Source organism: Talaromyces marneffei, chromosome 8, assembly GCF_009556855.1.
Source record: "Talaromyces marneffei chromosome 8, complete sequence".
NCBI lineage: Eukaryota > Fungi > Ascomycota > Eurotiomycetes > Eurotiales > Trichocomaceae > Talaromyces > Talaromyces marneffei.
This window is the reverse complement of record NC_072355.1, coordinates 1855390-1876630: the sequence shown is the minus strand read 5'-3', so window position 1 is coordinate 1876630 and position 21241 is coordinate 1855390. Positions and strand designations below refer to the sequence as shown.

The window sequence follows — 21241 nt, the reverse complement described above, 5'->3', positions numbered from 1 at the left end:
CTATTGAGCCTTGTCATTCCTGTTCGAAGCTGGGCTAGTGTCTTTGCCTCTTTCCGATTCAGTCCATCGTATAAGTTCCTTGTATGTTTTCCTGGAAGAGCTATATCCAGGGCCTTTGAGTATTTTCCGACCTCCTCTGGGAGAGTTCATTCTCGTTTCCGTACCGCCAGGGCGAGCCTGATAGTAGTTGATTTAGCGTGGAATGGTTGTTTTTCTGGTAGGCGTTCTGTTCCTGTCGATTTTCATGCTTCTGCTTTTACTTACCGCTGCAAGTCGATGTCTGCATGCCCTAGGATCCAAATTGCATTAACCGCGTTACCTCGCTGCTGTAAGAACTAAATTAGTCTGTAGATCCGCTGGATGGTCAGTTGACCTGATTATTAACAGGGTTAACTGATTGCTGATAGTACGGATCTGTTGCTACTAAGGATAAATATCCATCTCTGGCATGTCTCCGGTGGGATACGTTCTAGAGCGACCGCTATCGCTTCTAGCTCGGCTGTGTAGGGATTTTGCTCCGTCCGTTTGCCTAGGGTGATGGAGTATCTAGATATATCGGTCCCGTTGTTGTCTGCTTGGGTGTCTCTTATATAGCCTCCTATACCTACCATTCCGGATCTGGCAGATGCACTTGTCGCGATTAGAATGCCTATTGCTTTGCTAGCGATGTCAATGGCTTTATCTCCATCCGTTTCACATATCATTCATATCCGGTCTATCCACAGTGACACTGTAAATACCTGTATAGTCTTGATCTACTCTATTACTATTGCATCTAGTGCTTGAGATATCTTCTGCAGCGGAGACTTGAATCTCCAGGTTGATATGGTTCTCAATCTGACCAGGGGGTTTGATTTGGGTAGTGTCTGAATGTCGATCCACAGTTTCGTAGCTTTCTCTATATATTGGTGATAGAACGGCTGAATGCCTACTTCTGCCTCAGCCACTATTATTACTATAGTCCGGAAGGCTCCTGTAACTGCGATGGCCCTATATTTCTATATTCTATTTAAATACTATATTCTTTTTACTCTACAGGCATACATCCAGACACTAGAGGCATAATCTGCCACTAATACCACTGTTGCTCTGAATAATTATCTTGCTGTTTATAGGGATATTATTTTTAGTCTTCTCAGCGCTATCGCGGCTGTGAGTCCTTTAATAGCCGCATTGACAATGTGTTTCTCGAAGCATAGTTGGGAGTCCATCACGACCCCTAGGATCCTTGCACTATCCTTTGGTTTGACCATTTTCCCTCTGATTGTAAATGGCGTACTGCTCGATCGATCTGTGTTCTGGGTGAAGTGCACAATGGCTGTCTTTTCACTTTCAAATGTAGCTCCACTCCTTCTCTCCTAGTCTAGAGCTCTATTAATTATCGCCTGGATGCCCGGTCGGTTTGATTCGGCAGTCGGGCCTATTACCCAGGCTGTGTAATCATCCACAAATGCAATGGATCCTCCTGCCACGTTTATCTTGTGTTGCACTAGATCCGTATTGAAGAAGAGAAACAGTATTGGGGACAGTGGTAATCCTTATAATAAGCCTGCCTGTGGTAGTTCCCGTTATTCGCTTAGAAATCTATTAACCAAGATAGTTGCTGTGCGTTTTAAGCAGAAAGTATTAATCCATTAAACTATTTTGTCGGGTATTCCTCTTGCCTTGAGTCTCTGCAGTAGTCTCTCTTTAAAGACCCCATTATATGCCCCTTGGACATCAAAGCTGACCAAGCTAAGTACCTTTCTATTTCTCCAAGCCTTATAGATTTCTTCTTGAAGGAATAGAAGTGCCTGTTCTGCAGATTGCCTCTTTCTTGCTCCAAAGTGATTTGTGGGCAATAGACCTAAGGTTTCGACTGCATAGAATATCCTCTCTGTAATAACCGCTTCTAGGATTTTGCCTAGCGTGGAGAGTAATGATATGGGTCTCCATGACTTAGCTAGTGAGTAGTTATCCTTTGCCGGCTTCTTCAGCGGTATAATCTTGGCATTTCTCCACTGGGAAGGGAGCTCGCTATCTTGAAGTGATGTCTGAAAGATATAGAATACTCTTTCTCTGACTACTAGCCAGAGCTGTCTCTATACTATTACTAGGAGGCCATCCTCTCCGGCTGCTTTCCATGGCTTAGCTTCGAAGACTTTCCGTTCAATCTCCTCCATAGTGAGATCAGGCATATATATCGGCTCCCTTTGTGGCTGGGTTCCCTCGTCTTCAATCGTTGCTGGTAGAGGTGGGAAGAACGTGGCCAGTAGCTCTTCAGCCTGTTCCATTTTACCTTTAGTAGTAGACCCATCTGGCTTTGTTAATAGTGGTATTTTGTCGCTGAATGAGCTGCCCCCTAGTTTTAGATATTTAGTGGCTTGCCATATATTAGTATCATCGGCAAGGAAATCCTCCCAGTGAGCTTTCTTCTGTTTTCGGATTGTGTTATAATACTCTTTTGCCGCTTCTTGTGCTCGTTGTTCGAGCTCAGGGACTATACGTCCTGCTCTATACCGCGATCTAGCCTGATTTCTCTAGTATGTATATATATAGTATAGCTGTGTCAGATCTATCGTCCACCATCGTTTAGCGTATGGTGAGGGCTTTGCCTTCGGTGTAAGTTTTAAGACTGCTTCTATGACTGCTGTCATGAGGTAATCTATCTGCAGCTGGACTGAGCCGTCTAAAGGAACCGTTTACAAGCTAATAGTGACTCTAGCTCTGATTTCTGCCTAAGGCGCGTTCTTCCAGAGCAGTCTCTCGGTGGTAGGTCGATCCGGAACTGATATATCAAACTCCGTTTCAATAGCTTGATGGTCTGATCCATAGTTTATATAATATATGCCGCATCTAACTATCTCTTCGGCCAGCTCCGTTGATGCTAAGACTAAGTCGATCGTTGTTTCCATATCCCCTAAATGCCATGTCTTTGTGCCTCTTGGTAGAAGGTTATAGAGCGAGTGCTCAGTTATATAGTCAACTAAGGCATCAACCTCCCCCTATCTTACTAGAGATATTTAATCTCCGCCCTAGAGTTGATCATGCCGGTTGAAGTCTCCTATAATTAAAACATCTGTCCGTATTCCATCTCTTCCCTGTATATCTACTACTAGGCCATGTAATAGCCTAGTTGTAGATGTCAGTGCTTCCTCGTTATTCCCTTCTATATAGACCGAGACCACTAACACTGTCCGGTCTGGTAGTTATAGTATCGCGGCTATTAGATCTGGAGATTTTACCGGGATCTATTCTGCCTCAATGTCGCTCCGAACTCATAGCATGCTCCGGATTGGCTATCTTCTATTATGTCTCTCTGTGGGTATTATCTTAGTCTAGAAGCTATGTCCTATCGGGCTTGTTACAGTTGAATTCTCAATTATCCGCGTGTATGGCTCGGATATTGCTATCACTCCGTACTCTCTAATTTCGTTGTCGTTCATCAAGCTTTGTTGTATCGTGTCCCTTTTGCCTATATTAAGTTGCAGTACGCAAAGTGATTTATATATGAGATTGCATAAGGCGTACTTGATAGTTTTTGCTAAATGATTCGTGTGGTCCTCCGCAAGGAACACATTTCAGAATTGCAGCCTGGCAGGTGCTGTGGTGATATCCCTTATTTGCATATTTAGCACAGGTCTGAGTCTTTTTACAAGAAAAGGCCTTATGCCCTATCTCCTGACAGTTAAAACATTGAGCAGGTCCCATCTATGGTTCAAAGATTCGAGTGTATGCAGATTCTCCTACTATGTCGAAGTAGTTGCCATCTATTAAGCGCTTGGCATCGATGCCTTTTGTGACATATACTACTATAGATCCATATGCTTTGTTGGAGTCCTTTTTACTGAGCCAGGAGATCTTCGCAATGTTGATATTATTTTCTTTTCCCAGGGCCTCGGCTGCCCCTAGTAGGATGTTCCCCTCTGTATCCAGGACTGCCTTCCGGTTCGCATTATCAATTTTGACCGGGTAAAGCTGGTCTCATAGTACTCTCAATCCTGGTATCTTTAGCTTTTGAGCTACCTCCTTAACAAGCTGGATCTCATCCTCGTGTCTGCAAACGACTTTGATTCGGTCGGCATTCTTTGCGTCTTTAACTACTGCTGCACATCGCCAGTTCCTTATTTCCTCATTCCCCTATATCTGTTTCTCAATCAGCTGCCTAATATTAGCTATCTGAGCCTTGACTTTGTCATCTTCTCCCACGCGGGATGTGTCGATTGTGCAAAATAATATATTGGCAAACGTAGATGGCACTGAAGGTCCTAATGGCGCATCCTGCTGGTGACCAGGTTGGCTGCCTAATGCAGCTGCATATGTTTCCTTGACTGGAGCATTTGCGATAGTGTCTAGCTGTTCCCGGAGGTGCTTGCATTCGTCTGCAGACTGGTTTTGTATAGCTTCCACCTGGGTCTGCAGTGCTTTAATTATGCTGCTCTGCCCCCGGATCATTTCGGACTGTTCTTTAATCATCCTCTCTTGTTTAATAAGGACTTCTTTCAGTCCTTTGACCTCTTGATAGGTGCTTTCCAGGTACTGGCCTATCTTTTTAAGCATGTCCCTGTTTCCGTCTTTGCCGTTCTGTTTCTCCTCAATAAGGCCAGCGGCTTTCTTTACCGCTGTTAATTCCACTTGGGTCATTGATTTCTTGGACGTTCTAACAGCGCTGATATTGTCGCTGCCCGCGGCCTCTCGGGCCCTTGTTGAGGGTGTTATCACGCGTCCCGAACGCGTTGTTGTTGCCGGCTCCTCCACCATTGCGTCCGCCATCCCCAACTGGTTGTCGAACCGACTGCCGAAATGACAGTCGAATTGTCGAAATGACCCAAAGGCACTCCCCAAAGGCACTCGATTATCCAGCGTTGTTCCCTATGCTTAGTGATCTCCAGAGACTGAATCTCCACTAACTTCTCGACGGTTCGCAACCGTCACAGTCGAAATGACCATCAAACAGCCAATGGGATAAGTAGTAGCTAGTCCGATTCAGGTTAGAGCCGCGGATTGAAAATAAAGTTGTGGGTCTGCACTAAGAGATTGATATAAAAGCTTAATTTCCACAATTCAACACGGCAACTATTTCGCATCATTTCTTGACGATTTCTGGACCATTTTTGAAGATTTTTCCACCGTTTTAATCGCAATTTGACGCTGTAACTAACCCTTACCCTATCTGTCACGGATCCAACTCCGTTCCAGGCTAATACCCCAAAGAAGGCGAAAGCGGTGAGGTTTCAAGACACCAATGAATCCCCGGAGGATCTTTGTTCTATGAGTTTCACGTCCTGGGAATAGCTTCACGGAGAGCTTTGTTTATTGCTTTATTGTATGCTTTCGTTGTTAGATCTTTGTACGGATTTTCAGGCTTGCTCCGTCAGGAATCATGCCCTGGAGCAAGCCTGCGCAGGCATAAATAGAGGCCTGATCCCCATGTTAGATAGTTCTTTTCTTCAGCTCACGTCTTGTTAGTTTTCTATGCCATACGTTTTACATTGATATCCTCGCTCCGTTACAATCGTGTATCTCCAGGAAATGTTTCCAGGCTCCAAGCTCAGTTCCGTGGAGTACGATATTTTATTATAGATGAGAAGTCTATGATGGGTCTTTCCCAACTGGCCCTAATTGACTCCCGATGCCGGGTTATGGTTAGATGGTGGTGGTAACGAAGCATTTAGCTGGCTGAGCCAAGGCACTGTTTTCCCTGGGGGATATATGAAAGGTGAATGTATTCATTTTGCAAAGTGGGTTCACGCATGCCCGACACCGTGTTGAGACGCTTACTGATTGCCCTTAGTATTAACAGCTATAGTCGCGCTGATTATATCTGTGTCGAGCCTAACACTGCTCGTGGACGTGTCGTCTACAACGTGTGTCCATGAGCCGGGGAGAACAAGGACATAAAGTCGATAAGAACTTTGGAAGATCCGCCAATACGTACTTGTGGTTATTCCGGAAGGCCGGCGGGGTATGATGTCTGGCTTTGCTTATCAGTATCTAGAAATGCAATGGTGATATTCCCGTCCAATCTTGGTAACGATACGTGTGGTGCCGCATGAACCGTTCAGTGCTGTAAGAAGTTGACACCGTTCGCGTTTGTTGGCATAGACAATCTTTATGCTGTTTACCGGTATGCCACTTCTTACCGTCTTTATTTAGATTGTTACGTTATGAGAACTGGCGGAAAAATAGACCGCTCGACCAAAAACGAGGCCCCGTTAAAGGGGGTTAATTTATGTGATTTTTGTAGGGTATTTCCAGCTGACACGTTATAAAGGCAGCTTCACATACGTTACAACTCTTTGACTGAATTGACTCATATTGAAGGATCAAAGGATTGTTAGTATCAGGATGGAAGTACCATAATGTCTCTAGCGAGCATAAGTAGCTAGTCATTCCCACTGATGGTACGTAGTTTAGAGAAAAAGACAATTCAAGCAATCTTACTCCCTCCTTACAAAACTTTTTACGTCAACAGCATTGTCGTCGTTCTCGAGCAGAAGCAAGGGCCAACAATCATCCATATAGGTGTTGTAACAGTTCTATTTTGATCTCAATATTATGTTAGCGTGGCATTATTTATATGACCGAAATGCTTATATAGAAACCTTAGGGTTAGGTTTTTTACTTAAAATGCCTGAAAATCTTTGTACATAACTAGATAGTATTGGAAGGGGATATCCAGAGCATCATGGTATGAGCTCATGTGTCCGGTATCTATATATATGGCTCCAGTGCTCAGCTCAATCCAAGTTACCTCAGTTCCTGCTATGATCTTACTCAACGCAAACATTATGCCTGGGGAGCGATACCTATCCACGGATTTGTGCTGTCATCAAAGAAAATCACATAGTGGCCCTTTAGGAAGACATCGCCGAGTACATTGAGGCTGGGATGAGGACTGGATTGGATACCACCAAAGCAATGGGTACGATTGCTACTATACTTCAAGAGTTGGCCAGGAATAACAGCGATGTGTTGACCAATCTCAAGGCTAAGGTCAGGAATAACACTAGTCTGAGTGCATGGGAAGATGTATCCACCGTCTTGAGTTGATTTATAGGAACCAGGAATCCTTTTATAGTATTGTTTGACAACGTACTCTGGAAAGAGGTTAATACTGGAACCAGTGTCGACGATAGCAGAGAAAGAGATAGGACTAGAGTGATCTCTTCCAATACGGAATCCATCAATAGAAATCTTCCATAATCCCTCACTCTTATCAACATGTGTCCAGAAAATCTGCCCCTTATACTTCTTGGGATCAATCCAACCAAAATCAACGGTACCAGGAGTCCGATGCTTAAGGCAGAAAGCAAAGAGAGGGGAATTAAGGAAGCGCTTAATATTAGCAAAAAAGGTCTTCTGCTTTCTAGGTCGAACACAATTTAAGGAAGAGAAGGCCATTCCAAAGATACCATCATGTGCTCGGGAAGGATTATACATAGCTGATTGAGGTGTGATAATATCAACAACCTGAACTGCCTGGTTAGGATAGCTAAGATGACCAATATTAACTATATCCTGGAACACACGACCTCTAAGAGTAGTTTGGTCTCCATTTATAGTATACCAGTCATAACCCGGCATCAATCTACCAGTTTTGGGGTTATACTTAGCGTGGAATCCAACCCTAGGGGTTTGAGGAGTATAGGCCCATAGATTAGAAGAGCCAGTATCAAGACAAACTTTCAAGATATTATCACCAATTTGAATAGGAGTAAGGTATTCAACATCATTTATAAAGGGATTAGCGGCAATAGAGTCAGTCCAACTAGATCTAGCTGCTAAGGCTATATGATCAGGAATATCAATACCAAGCTTAGTATAAGCCTGGGCATATATCGCAGCTGGGTGGACAGCAGGAACCTTAACAGCAACCTGTGTGATAGAGAAGTTGGTATTTATAGGGAAAGGGGAAGCAGTAGCAAGGGCTAATAAGGATAAAACAGAGATAAGCGTCTTAGAATTAGCCATTTCGACATAGATGCAAATAATGACACTACCTAGGAGGGACAGGATAATTATGGACTTGACTTGATATTTATACATGTAATCACAAGGATAATCCAATATCGGCCAATACCTGTAATATTATATCTAATTTTTATTATTCATAATTTGTCTGTGCCTAATGCTTCTACCAAGGAAAGCTTACCTATACTTACCATATGATCTATTTACTTTATGAGACTTAACCAACCAGGACTACTAACTGCTGGCTTAGACACATGGACGGACACGGTTAATTTATTAACACGGCTATTAAAGGATCTCCAATCAAGTCCTACTTATCTATATAGGTGTCAAAAGATTAAGAAAACTACAACCAATAGCTTAGCCTACCTAGGTATACTCCGTACGGAAGCTACCGGTAATTGTCGGATTGGTGGGTTTACTCCGGTCCAATCCCAAATAATAAAGACCCCGGTATTCCGCACTTTATATAGACAATTATCCCCTACTTTGGGGGCTTGTGTAATTAGCTATGCCGTTTAGGGATATTAGTAAGTTTTTGTTGGATTTAAGGCCTCCGATTGGCCTCCTCGGGCGGCAGGGGCCCGCTGATATCAAATGAAGGCCTCTCATTGGCTAGAGTAGTAGCAGAGGCCCGTATCAAAAAACCGGCAGAAAATCTCCAGCCCGGAGCCCCTTTTACAGTCAATATATTCAATTTGAAGCCGTACAAAGACGTCAAAAGGTATGGCATTGGCGCCTTCAAATATTGTTACGGAGATGTATCCGCCTGGCTCTGATCCCCAGCCAATATTAACAGGAAAAAGAGCCGAGGCTGTGGCTATTCTAAAGCAGATTCCTGAGGCGAATGAGGTCCGCTTTGAGCCCATACAGACTGATAAAAAGCGCGCTCCTAAGCTGCAAATTCCACCCTATATTGATATTATGGAGCCGTATCAAATCTTTAGCCTATTCTTTACCGAGGATTTATTCAAAGTTCTCGCTGATAATACAAATATGTATGCGTACGCGAAACTATCAAAGAATATGAACCCACACCACCGAAATTGGCGATCAACAACACCTGGAGAACTCAAGGCTTTTGTGGGAGCTCAAATATATATGGGATTTACTAAGGAACCCCAGCTGAAAGATTACTGGGACGAGGAGAAGCATAACAAATCAGTTCATGCCAACCACCCGTTATCTAACTATATAACGTGCTTCCGGTTTGAGCAATTGAAGCGCTTTTTTCATATATCTGAGCCCTCTGAGGTCCCCGGAGGCTTTATATCAACATATTACCGCCCGGAGCCTACGGAGGAAGAGGAATTACAACTAAGCGAGGAGCAATTGAGCGGTATCTGGTGGCATAAAGTTCATACCGTGTTTGATATACTGCGAAAAGCTTCAAAAAATCTATATATTCCTTCGTCCAATATATCGATTGATGAGGCAATGGTGTGTAGCCACGGAAGATCTTCTCACACATATAAAATGCCTAATAAACCAATCAGCCAAGGCTTCAAGATATTCGTTCTTGCGGATCATGGTTATTGCTACTATTTTTACCCGGCAAGCCGTACAAAGGGGGTTGTTGAGGTGGGAATGGCAAAGGAGCTTACTAAAACGGGCCAAATGGTGTATGAGCTCGTACAAACGCTGCCAAAGGACAATAAAACATATGATTTGTACCTTGACAACTACTTTACTAGCGTTAATCTATTCAAAGCGCTTCGAGAGATACAAGTTGGGGCTTGTGGCACTACTCGGCCTCATAAAGAGTTCCCCAATCTGCTCAAAAAACTCAAAGATTTGGGGTCATATATCCCATATCACAAAGTTTGTGCTATCCCTGTCAATGACGTTCTCTGCGTTGCATGGCAAGATAATAATATTGTCCTTGCACTCACCACAATTCATACGGTTGATCAGACAGATGATTATATTGAGCGTACGCGCCGAAGGCCTCAAAAGACCTCAACAAATGGCCCCCTGGTGCATAAAGAATTCGGCGAACAAGCGGTCAAAAATATGCCTATCCCACGCTTTATTGATGATTACAATTCCCATATGGGAGGGGTGGATATAGCCAATCAGCATAGAGCAGTATATGATACTCATATAAAAGCTTTTCGCTCATGGTGGCCCTTATGGAACTGGTGCCTAGATGTAGGCATTGTCAACGCCTATAAAATTCATTCTGTACGTTGTAAAGAACTGGGAATAGCTTCACTTACCCATTCCCAGTTCCGAAGGCAGCTTTCTAAGTCGCTTTTACTATTTGCTCCTCCAATGGCGCGCTATATGCAGCCGACAAGCACAAAGAAACGCAAGACAGAGGATCTACAGCCTCCAAAACCACAGAATAACACTTCCTTACCACATTTGGTAGTAAAAAGTTATTTAAAGGTTCAAAAACGCTGTATTTGGTGTCTATATAAGAATCCTAAGCGTCAAACCGGCCAAAGCCCGTCATTTACGACGTTTATATGCCAGGCCTGCGACGTGCCACTTTGCCGGCCGGAGACCGGAAGAACGTGCTTCCGGAACTTTCATATGTGTTAACCGTATATATCTAACCTTTTGGGATCTGGGAATAGCTTCAAATTTGTATTATGTGTTAAATATTGATGTGTTTAGGGTTTGATACATTCTCCTAGTAATTTGTATGGGGCCGCGAACACTAAAAAAAATAGGCGGTGAGAGACACCGAGGGCGGTGATACCTGCTAGCCAATCGCATATCAAGGATCCCTAGTTAACCGGAAGAGGCATAGCTAATTACACAAGCCCCCAAAGTAGGGGATAAGGACAGTAAAGGAGGAATTGACTAGCAAGATTGTGTGTATTAAGTTCTCTGTCTGTCTGAATGCATGAGGTTCCAAAGCCGGGTTTTTATAGATATATCGCGGGGTGATTTGTGAGCTAGAGGGGTAAACATTGGGTTGAAATCTAGGCGCCCAAATATAGATATCCTAAGGTGGCTAGCTGGCCTTAAGATGGGGAGGCCGATCTTTCTACCTCGTTGGGTTATCCGGATTATCTGACACTAGGACTTACCTCAACTCAGCCGGCCTACTAACAAAGGATGGTTTCCTGCATAATATAGTTAGGGGGCACCACCTCGATCCAATTACTAAGACGGGTGTTAGTCTATAAAAGGAATAGTTAGTGTAATTCTTTCTTACTACCTAGCCTAATTTAGCATCAGGCAACCTTCATCAGAAGGGTCTGATGATTTAACAACCAATTTAATCCTTGAACCTCTGTACCGTACAGCTAATTGTGTTCAACCCAGATAACATTTACAATCCCATTGATTGGCTAACGTGATGAAGAAGTTGTTGGCCATATTTTACCGCTACGCTAAGAAAGGATATAGCGCGTGAATCTATTTGACATAAAATACGCTATATTCACAACACCATATGACCCATTATGACACATTATGAGGCATACCATTTGACACACAGATTGAAAGAATCACAGTCGATTATTTGTATGGGATTCGCATATATAAAAGGGACAGGAATCTCAGCTAGAAATGATAGAGAAAGGGGATCAAGAGGACAAGGATTTTCCACCCATAGATTCGAACTTCACCTACCTGTTTTGTGCTAGTGGTAAAAAACTCCAATAGAAGTAGAGACTTAGGGTTACTAAGGTAATTATTATTAGCGCATAAAGTAATACTGTCCCTTACCGCCCAGTGCACGGTCCACCGTGGTGCACGATATGGAGCAAAAACGCGAAAATTGACCGATATTTGAAAGCGCATTAACGCCACCAATATGGCTCCAATTGATCTCGCACTTAAATAATTACACTCCTTGAAGCCAGGAGAAAAGGTCAATATTGCAAAGACTGTAGAAAAGTATGGTTTTAACCGCTCAACACCATCGAGGCGTTTCAACGGTGTTACGCACTCAAAAGAAGCGAAATATAACGACCAACAATTCCTTAACGAGGAGCAATCGAATACTGTAAGGCGGTGAAGGTGCCAGCCAATAAGCACTAGCTTGCCCTTGCGTCACTATATAAGCGTTCAATCCCGCGTAATCCGTGTTTGGATTACCTTAGTATAGAGCGTTGCCGGGATAAGCCCACGCCCACTCGTACATTGGTCAAAAACACAACAACATGGACAGAGATACAATTTTGTTAAGCAAGCTGTGTTACAAGGATAATACACAATACACGGATTCCGACACATATATATGCCCTATTTATAGCGGTTATTGTCAGGAGTCAGTAGCTAACGTAATCGGTAAGCGAGCCGCCACTGTAAGCGAACCGCCACTTTTTCCCGAACCCGTACGCGATATTGATTTCAAATCCCAATTTTCAAAGCCACATACAAAAATATATACAAAAATCTAACTACTAGTACGATTAGGACATCGATTAATTCTATGCCCTTCAACACCACAACCACTGCACCGAAATTGGCGGCGTACGACTGTTTGAGAGGCTGGGAGCTCCGGATCAGCAGGAGCAGCAGGAGTAGTAGTAACGGTATGAGATGCCTCAACCTGGCCTTGTACGAGCGCTTGAGCTTCCTCTCTAGTAATCCCTTGCTCAATAGATATTTGCTTTTTAGATTTTTGGCGCTTTTGCTTCTCTTTTTCATGTGAAGCTCGTAAATCACGGCATTCTTTCCGTACAAGTAAAAGATCATTCATTGTCATTTCATAGGCTTTTGACATTCGCATTATTGTTTGATCAATCACTTGATTTGGGCTTCCTGTACGCTCATTTATACGTTTTGTAATTGTAGTTGACTGGCGTACGAATTGACGTATATTTTGAGGTGTTGTTAAGCAGGATGATTGTGTATTGCTTGATCGACTTGGAGGGGGGGTTGGGGTCTTTAATCGAATATTAAGCTGTTGAATAACTCGATCCGGATTGAAAGGCACTAATCCAGTGGCTGCGAAGCTATTCCGAATAGTTTGAGCTTTATATGCCACCGTACGAGCCTGCGGAAATGCCATTAAAAAGTCCATTTTGTCAACATGATTGAATCCATGCCTCATTCGTTGCTCAACATGCTGCCCGTAATATCGCTTTAAAACTGCAAAACAGCCAACATCAAGAGGCTGTAATAGATGCGAAGAATGAGGTGGCATGCAGATTGGAATAATATTATTCTCAGTGCATATACGATCAAATTCTGCCGTTAAATGACTTCCATGGCCATCAAGAATCAACATTCGATATTTTCCCCTTGTACGATCATTAATATAAGGAATAAAATGGGCTTTAAGCCATTCTAATCCTATTTGATCTGTAGTCCAACCATTGTCGCCAATATTGATTCTCCAATCATCTGGGAGATCCTCAAACCAACCTAATCGTACGTTTTTCTTTGCTTTGAAAATAATGTACGAAGGCAGGGCCCAACCAGTTGAATTTGTTGCTTCAATTGCAGTCACCTATTCTCGATTTCCAGGCTGTAAAAGCTTTGGCCGAGCATATCGATCACTTCCGGTAATAACCTTTGCAGTTGCGCAGATTCCCATAGCAAAGCCAGTCTCATCAAAGTTGAATATATCTTCTGGCAAGATTCCATATGTTATGAGCTGACCTCATATGAAATAGGTTCGGGCAGTCAAGCCCTCACCGAGAACGTGCGACACGTGAAGATATTCCCGAGTACCGGACAGGCGCTGAGCATGACACCTAAGGATAACACCCTTGGGAAATGCATCCGGGATACTATTCCCAAGGCCGTACCAGCGTTACCGAGCAAGCCCCGAACATACGGGAATGGCACACGAAGTTCCCTCACAAGCACCGAGACGGTGCTGAACGTACGGAGGAATTGACCGAACCAGCGAGCTCCTTATCCCTATATGAACTGCATGTACGAGCTGAGAATCTTGTTGTTTTCTCTCCTTCTTTTCTTCATGTTATGTTTTCTATTTTAATATGCCCTTACAGTGCGCATTAGGCGGGACTAGCCCGTAACATTAAAAACATAACATCGACAAAGACTTATGAAAAGAAAGAAAGAGAAAAGACAACGCAACAATGAATGCTGACCAACCCGAACCCTCCCAAGGGGAAGGACCGACTCCCGAAGAAATGCTCCATCAAGTCCTCCACCAAATGACTGCAATGCGAACTGATATGGCTGATATGCGAGGCCGTATCAATCACCTTGAACAAACACCAGCTCCCTCTGCCCAGAACCCTGAACCTCCTGTTGTCCCCAATGTACCGCCCCAAGCACCAAACCCACCGGTACTACGGCCCCGGCACGCGACCAACCATCCGGAAAAGTACGACGACGAAGACCGTTCCAAGTTCATGCCTTTTATCCTCGAATTGGAATCCAAGCTCATCGTTGACGGACCCGCGATAGGAGACGCCTACGCCCAGTTAGTATATACCTATAGAAGATTCACTGGAAAAGCTCGTACAAAAGTATACCCTTGGATGCGTATCCACGGGAGTGCTTAAGTAACGGGAGCTGTCACCTTCGTCACGCTAACCGAATTCTTTCGCCATATACGGATCCTGTTTGAAGACCAGCAACTAGTCGAGCGTGCGAACTCCGAACTTAGCCGACTCCGACAGGGCGCCATGCCTTTCCAGGAGTTCATTACTGAGTTTGAACGTCTCTTACTGCTAGCCGGAGGACAAGCCTGGCCTGATGATATACGAATCTCCCGCCTCAAGCCAGCCCTTAACCAGGAAATCCGGAAAGCCTGCATCGGTAAATCCATGCCTATTTTATATGAAGCCTATTGTGAAGAGCTCCATAGAGTCGCGAATGACCTCGAAGAGTACCAGCGAATCGAGAACCTACGGCGTAACCGACAAGTGAACCGACCTCACTACCCCCATACAAACGACCAACCAGCTGCCGCCACGGCCCCTCCTCTATACCCCAATGCCATGGATATATCGAACGCCAACCCTGCGAGACCTCCCCTAACGTGTTATAACTGCCAATAACTGGGTCATATCGCGCGACTTTGCAATAACGCCTACGTTCCCCGATACGCCGCCGGGCCTCAAACCCGTAGACCGGTTGCCCCTAGCAACCGTCGGACACCCATCACGAACAACGTCAACCCCATAACGCTACCGGCTCCGGCCAATATACCAACGAGCGCCACTATACCCCGGGATGAGGAGTTGGATTTGGAAAACGAATAGCTCCTGGCGATAGTCGCCCCCAGGAGCGAGGTTGGATGAAGAAAATGGAAACAAAGATGAGAAATTCCAAGGCCTTCGAAATCGATATATAACTGGATGGCCATGTGTACGCTAGAACGTTAGCCGATAGTGGATGCCTTACATATGGAATAATAAAGGAATCTTTTGCCTCCAAAAATGGCCTCACCCGATGCGCAATAAACCCCATTCCCATGAGGGGATACGATGGAATAAGAGATCAGACTATTAGTGAGATAGTCGTGGCCTCCATGGATATTGGAGGACACCGGATTAAAAGAATGTGCTTTTATATGGTACCAAGAATGAAATACGACGTGATATTAAGGATCGAATGGATGAGAAGCTTGAATGTGATACTCGACCCTGCAAATGAGAGAATGACACTGCCCGATGGCACTGAGATTACTAATGCAAATATACGAGCTGCAGCTAACCAGCACACTAACACCTACGAGATATCGGCCAACGGATTAATGACCCTACGAAGAAGACAACAACGAAACCCTGATAATAGAATTAAGATTTTTGCAGCAAGTATAGCTGATATTGATAAAGCGCTTGCACCAAAGAAGAGAACCGAGCCCCGAGAAGCCTTACCTGATTATTTACGAGATTATATTGATGTTTTTGACCCTGTCGAAGCTGATAAGCTTCCCCGGCACCGCCCTAGCGCCGACCATATAATTGAACTAATAGAAAAAGATAAGGATAGAAAGAAACCTGAAGCCCCGTGGGGACCACTATACAATATGTCGAGAGAAGAACTTCTTGTCTTACGGAAAACACTGCACGAACTACTATCAAAAGGATTTATAAGAGTTAGCAAGTCACCAGCCGCAGCCCCAGTACTATTTGTTAAGAAACCTGGAGGTGGCTTACGCTTCTGTGTCGACTATCGAGCCTTGAACGCTATTACTAAAAAGGACCGTTATCCTTTACTACTAATATATAAGACTCTACAGCGAATATCGAAAGCAAAGTGGTTTACGAAGTTTGACGTGCCTGCAGCCTTTCACAAAATCCGCATCACTGAAGGGGATGAGTGGTTAACTACCTTTAGAACTCGATTTGGCCTTTTCGAATGGCTCGTGACCCCCTTCGGCCTAGCTAATGCGCTAAGCACGTTCCAACGATACATTAACTGGACCTTACGCGACTTCCTAGACGACTTTGTATTAGCATACATCAATGATATCCTCATCTTCACGGACGGAACCTTAAAAGAACATCGCCAACACGTCCGAAAGGTACTACAACGGCTCCGTGAAGCTGGCCTCCAGGTCGACATCGACAAATCCGAATTCGAAGTAAAAAGCACCAAATACCTTGGATTTATAATAGAAGCAGAGAAAGGAATACGCATGGACCCCGCTAAGGTGAAAGCAATACAGGAATGGCAGGCCCCTACTAATATAAGAGAAGTCCGACAGTTCCTAGGGTTCGCCAACTTTTACCGACAGTTCATCCGAAACTACTCTGAGATAGTCCGACCGTTGACTAACCTCACACACCGTGGTACTCTCTTTATATGGAATGACCAATCTGACAAAGCCTTTAAAGATCTAAAAAGCCTTTTTATCACTGAGCCTGCTCTAGTCGCCTTTGACCCTACGCGGAAAACAATAGTGGAGACTGATTCTTCAGGATACGCCAATGGAGGAACGCTTTCTCAATATAACAACGAAGGACGGCTCCGAACCTGCGCCTACTACTCACGGAAGCTGAACCCAGTAGAATATAACTATGAGATCCATGATAAAGAGCTACTTGCTATTATTGACTGCATGAAGCAATAGGAAGCTGAACTAATGTCCCTGGACGGCTCCTTCACGGTGGTAACTGACCATAAGAACCTACGCTACTTCAATACAATCCGAAGGCTAAGTGAACGACAGATGCGCTGGCAAATACTCCTTTCCTGATTCCAATATGAACTTGTTTATCGCCCAGGCGCACAAGCCTTCCGACCTGACGCCCTCTCCCGAAGACCACAGGATATGCCACAGGACTATAATAATGACCGTCTTACTTATCGAGACCAGATCCTTATACCACTAAATATACAAGCCTGCCCTGTTGAGGTTCTGAGAGAAGCTATCCCAAAGCTAGATACCCTCTGGCAATAAGCAGAGGCACAGGATAAGATATATAACCACATACGCCGTGCTGTATCTGATAAGCTACGAACATTCCCTAGAGAACTAGGCCTTAAAGTTACTATATCCGATTGCAAGACCGACGAACAAGGACGGCTTTACCATCGAGGCCGACGATGGGTCCCTGAATATGAGCTGCTACGAACTAAGATCATACAGCAAAGCCACCACTCACTACTCTCAGGACACCCAGGACACAACGGGACAAGCGCTATAGTAGGACGAGCATTCTTCTGGCCTCATATGCATCAGGATATCCGACAGTTCACGAGTAACTGCGACAAATGTGGCGCGAACACCATCTGGAGAGAACGGCGACAAGGATTATTAAAGCCACTACCAATCCCTGAAAGGAAATGGCGTCAAATAAGCACTGACTTTATCGACAAGCTCCCTGAATGTGGTGGATATACGAACCTTATGGTTATCGTGGATCGGCTCTGTAAAGGTGTTATCTTAATCCCCTTAAAAAACCTCTCCGCTGAAACGGTAGCCCGGAAATTCATCAAGTACTTCATATTGCGCCATGGGTTCCCAAACGGCATCATCTCTGACCGAGGTACACAGTTCGTGAGTGAAATATGGGGATATATATGCCGAAGCATGAAAATAGACCGACATTTATCAACAGCCTGGCACCCGCAAACTGATGGACAAACTGAAAGAATGAATGCTGTTATTAAAGATTACCTACGGAAACACTGCAACTATTTTCAGACGGATTGGAAAGACCTCCTGCCTATGGCTGAACTTGCTATTAATAACCGGATATCGACATCAACAGGTATGAGCGCCTTCTTCCTGGAACATGGTTATGATCTCGAAGTAATTGACCTACGAGAAACAACCCACGAACCCACGACACGACGCAAAGAACGTGAGATCGCAAAAGGGATTGTCGAGAAACTAGCACAGGCTACAGAGTTGGCCCAGACTGAATTAGCAGCCACACAACAACGCATGGAGGAATCTGCGAACCGGCACCGAGACGCCGCCTACGACTACAGAATCGGGGACAAAGTCTGGCTCAATCTACGCAATATCCGCACCAATAGACCCTCCAAAAAGCTTGATGATCGACATGCTAAATACACAGTCCTGGAGAAAGTTGGAACCCACGCATACCGGCTGGATGTAGGGGGACAAATACACGATGTCTTCCACACTTCGCTACTACGGCCTGCTTCGCAAAATCCCTTCCCGTCTCAGGAATTAGCAGACTACCAGCCTCCAGGCGTATTGATCGATGGTGAAGAAGAATGGGTTGTCGAACGGATTGAAGCAGAGCGCTCTGTCAAGCGAGGACGAGGGTATTCGCGACAATATCTGGTCAAGTGGCTGGGGTATGCGGAACGACAGTGGGTGCCTGCGCGGAACCTAGAGGACACCATTGCGTTGGATAGTTGGGAAGCCGCGAAGGGGGAGGGGGGTAATGTTTTGAGCTGACCTCATATGAAATAGGTTCGGGCAGTCAAGCCCTCACCGAGAACGTGCGACACGTGAAGATATTCCCGAGTACCGGACAGGCGCTGAGCATGACACCTAAGGATAACACCCTTGGGAAATGCATCCGGGATACTATTCCCAGGGCCGTACCAACGTTACCGAGCAAGCCCCGAACATACGGGAATGGCACACGAAGTTCCCTCACAAGCACCGAGACGGTGCTGAACGTACGGAGGAATTGACCGAACCAGCGAGCTCCTTATCCCTATATGAACTGCATGTACGAGCTGAGAATCTTGTTGTTTTCTTTCCTTCTTTTCTTCATGTTATGTTTTCTATTTTAATATGCCCTTACAGTGCGCATTAGGCGGGACTAGCCCGTAACAGCACGGGTACCATATGAATCATGATCATTAACAGAATATATATTATTGTTGATAGATCCTCAATTAGAATAACTAGGAGGAGCTCTCAGTTAAATTTTAGATGCAAAGCCTCTCTATTCGTTTTCTTAGTCTACTTATGACTGTTTTTCCCTTATGGCTGAAACTATAGGTACACTTAGGCCTGTTTAGCGAAACCGACCTGGGGAGATCCAGTGGTGCCATCGTCAAAAATAACGTACTGGGTCTTAAGGAATATGGTGCCGAGAATACTGTAGCCTTCGTGTATGGTGCGCTGGATACCGCCATAGCAAACGTTACCACCAAGGTCAGCATACTTGAGGTATTCAGGCAGAACGAAAGCCTCATATGCACCAATCTTAAGACTTAAGTAAGGAAGATCTTCCCTGCAATCAAAGACCCATCCACCATGCTGATACGCGTAATAAGCAGTGGTAATATGGGTGTAGTACTTGCCAACAATAAAGTCATCAAGGAGGAGCAGAGAAGTACCAGTATCAACTATAACATGGAAGGGATAAACAGCAGAATAAATAGGACCAACAGAGAATCCATCCCAGGTAATATTCCAGTATCCTTGACTATGATCAACATCTACGTAAGTGATCGTGCCAGTGTATTTCTGGGGGTTAATATAGCCGAAGTCGAAGCTACCAGGGGCCAGGTGCCTAAGATAAGCTGCAAAGACCGGTGTATCGAGGCTCGCCTTAACATTTTCAAAAAAAGTTAGCTGTGGTATAGGTTGTACCTTATTCAACTTAAAGAAGCCCAATCCCATTATACCATCTATTACATCCCTCAATATCTCTGGTGCATTGATGTAGTCAGCTATCTCAATAGCCTGGTTATGGGACCTAATATTGCCAACCATTACTTCATCTATATATACCTTGCCTCCAACAGTGCTGCCATCACCATATTCAATATGCCAGTGATAATTTGGCAGCAACGTACCAGTGCTAGGATCATAGGTAGAAGGTCCAGCACCAGGAGATTCACTAGTCTTAACCCAGCTATATCAGTTAGTACGTACAGTTATAAATATAGAGAATAAAGATAAATATATACAGCTCAGAAGAACCAGTATCAAACTCAACCAATAACTCGTTATTACCAACTTTAATGGGAGAAAGATATATAATATCATTCTGATAGGGATCAGCGGCAACAGAGTCAGCTACATCAGGGTTACCAGACCTCGCAGCTAAGGTGATATAATCAGGAATATAAACACCATATTTAGTATGAGCCCTGGCGTATTTGGCAGCTGGGTGGATACGAGAAATATTAATAGGAACTTGGTTGATAGAGAAACGATTACTAAGGGTGGAGGCAGATGCAGTGAGGGCTGAGAGAGCCAAGGCACAGATAATGGTCTTAGAGTTAACCATTTTAACAGAGATGAGATTAAAATTGTTTTAATAATGAAGACTTTGAAGAGAAGAAAAACCGGATTCATCAACCTTAACTTAATCTTTATACCTTTTAATGTTGATCCTGCCTCCTGAGGATTATCTACTCTTTGCCGTGGGCCATAGAAGTGATAGTGGAGTGTCTCTTTCAGACCATGTCACCATTGCTAGTGGTACATGTGATAGTTGGTTCCCAGAGGCATTCATTGAAGCGATGACTATAGGTACTGCCGGGCGGTGAGTACCGGTAGAGCTGAGGGTTTGACCAGAACCCAAGTTACGCAACCTGTTGGAAGCCTGCTAATATGACCGAGGCTAATCTCAAAACGGTCAGGACTTTCAGCCAATAAGAGGCTGTAAAATGTATATTAGCGTCTTGGCAAATACCCACGATAAAGGGGAAAGAACGAGTAAAAAAAGGGCGACGTGGGGGGCCCAACATAGTCAACAACAAGGACACATCGACTCACATATCAATTTTGTATGGTAACCTATGTTACCCGTTTACTAGCATATACGTGGATTCCAACAATACGTGGATTCCAACACTACCCAGGATGCAATTAGCCGCCCGTTGATTGGCCCGCTAGGGGAGGAGTGGAGACTTAGGGTTATCTCCTCCAGCACATGGATTAATGTCTAGAGAGAGAAGAAATGCTACACAGCACATAAAACTTTGGCAACTGGTCCGATCATAGTTG

The 21241-nt window shown here is 44.4% G+C and overlaps 7 protein-coding genes across 7 annotated transcripts; 4 read left to right on the top strand and 3 right to left on the bottom strand.

Moving 5' to 3' along the window:
* Nucleotides 1-4119: 4119 nt before the first annotated feature.
* Nucleotides 4120-4740, bottom strand: EYB26_010042 (uncharacterized protein; the record flags this gene model as incomplete). Its single annotated transcript, XM_054269287.1, has 1 exon — nt 4120-4740. The coding sequence occupies one exon, from the start codon at nt 4738-4740 to the stop codon at nt 4120-4122; it is 621 nt and encodes a 206-aa protein (XP_054125262.1).
* Nucleotides 4741-6768: 2028 nt separating this feature from the next.
* Nucleotides 6769-7953, bottom strand: EYB26_010041 (uncharacterized protein; the record flags this gene model as incomplete). The annotated part of the gene is made up of 1 exon (XM_054269286.1): nt 6769-7953. The coding sequence occupies one exon, from the start codon at nt 7951-7953 to the stop codon at nt 6769-6771; it is 1185 nt and encodes a 394-aa protein (XP_054125261.1).
* A 726-nt stretch (nt 7954-8679) lies between these two features.
* On the top strand, nt 8680-10500 carry EYB26_010040 (uncharacterized protein; the record flags this gene model as incomplete). The annotated part of the gene is made up of 1 exon (XM_054269285.1): nt 8680-10500. One exon carries the CDS (start codon nt 8680-8682, stop codon nt 10498-10500), a length of 1821 nt encoding a protein of 606 aa, XP_054125260.1.
* A 3467-nt stretch (nt 10501-13967) lies between these two features.
* EYB26_010039 (uncharacterized protein) lies at nt 13968-14897 on the top strand (the record flags this gene model as incomplete). The annotated part of the gene is made up of 2 exons (XM_054269284.1): nt 13968-14321; nt 14472-14897. 2 exons carry the CDS (start codon nt 13968-13970, stop codon nt 14895-14897), a joined length of 780 nt encoding a protein of 259 aa, XP_054125259.1.
* A 527-nt stretch (nt 14898-15424) lies between these two features.
* Nucleotides 15425-16918, top strand: EYB26_010038 (uncharacterized protein; the record flags this gene model as incomplete). Its single annotated transcript, XM_054269283.1, has 1 exon — nt 15425-16918. One exon carries the CDS (start codon nt 15425-15427, stop codon nt 16916-16918), a length of 1494 nt encoding a protein of 497 aa, XP_054125258.1.
* Nucleotides 16919-17944: 1026 nt separating this feature from the next.
* EYB26_010037 (uncharacterized protein) lies at nt 17945-18724 on the top strand (the record flags this gene model as incomplete). Its single annotated transcript, XM_054269282.1, has 1 exon — nt 17945-18724. The coding sequence occupies one exon, from the start codon at nt 17945-17947 to the stop codon at nt 18722-18724; it is 780 nt and encodes a 259-aa protein (XP_054125257.1).
* A 561-nt stretch (nt 18725-19285) lies between these two features.
* Nucleotides 19286-20519, bottom strand: EYB26_010036 (uncharacterized protein; the record flags this gene model as incomplete). Its single annotated transcript, XM_054269281.1, has 2 exons — nt 19286-20141; nt 20197-20519. 2 exons carry the CDS (start codon nt 20517-20519, stop codon nt 19286-19288), a joined length of 1179 nt encoding a protein of 392 aa, XP_054125256.1.
* Between the last annotated feature and the right edge of the window lie 722 nt (nt 20520-21241).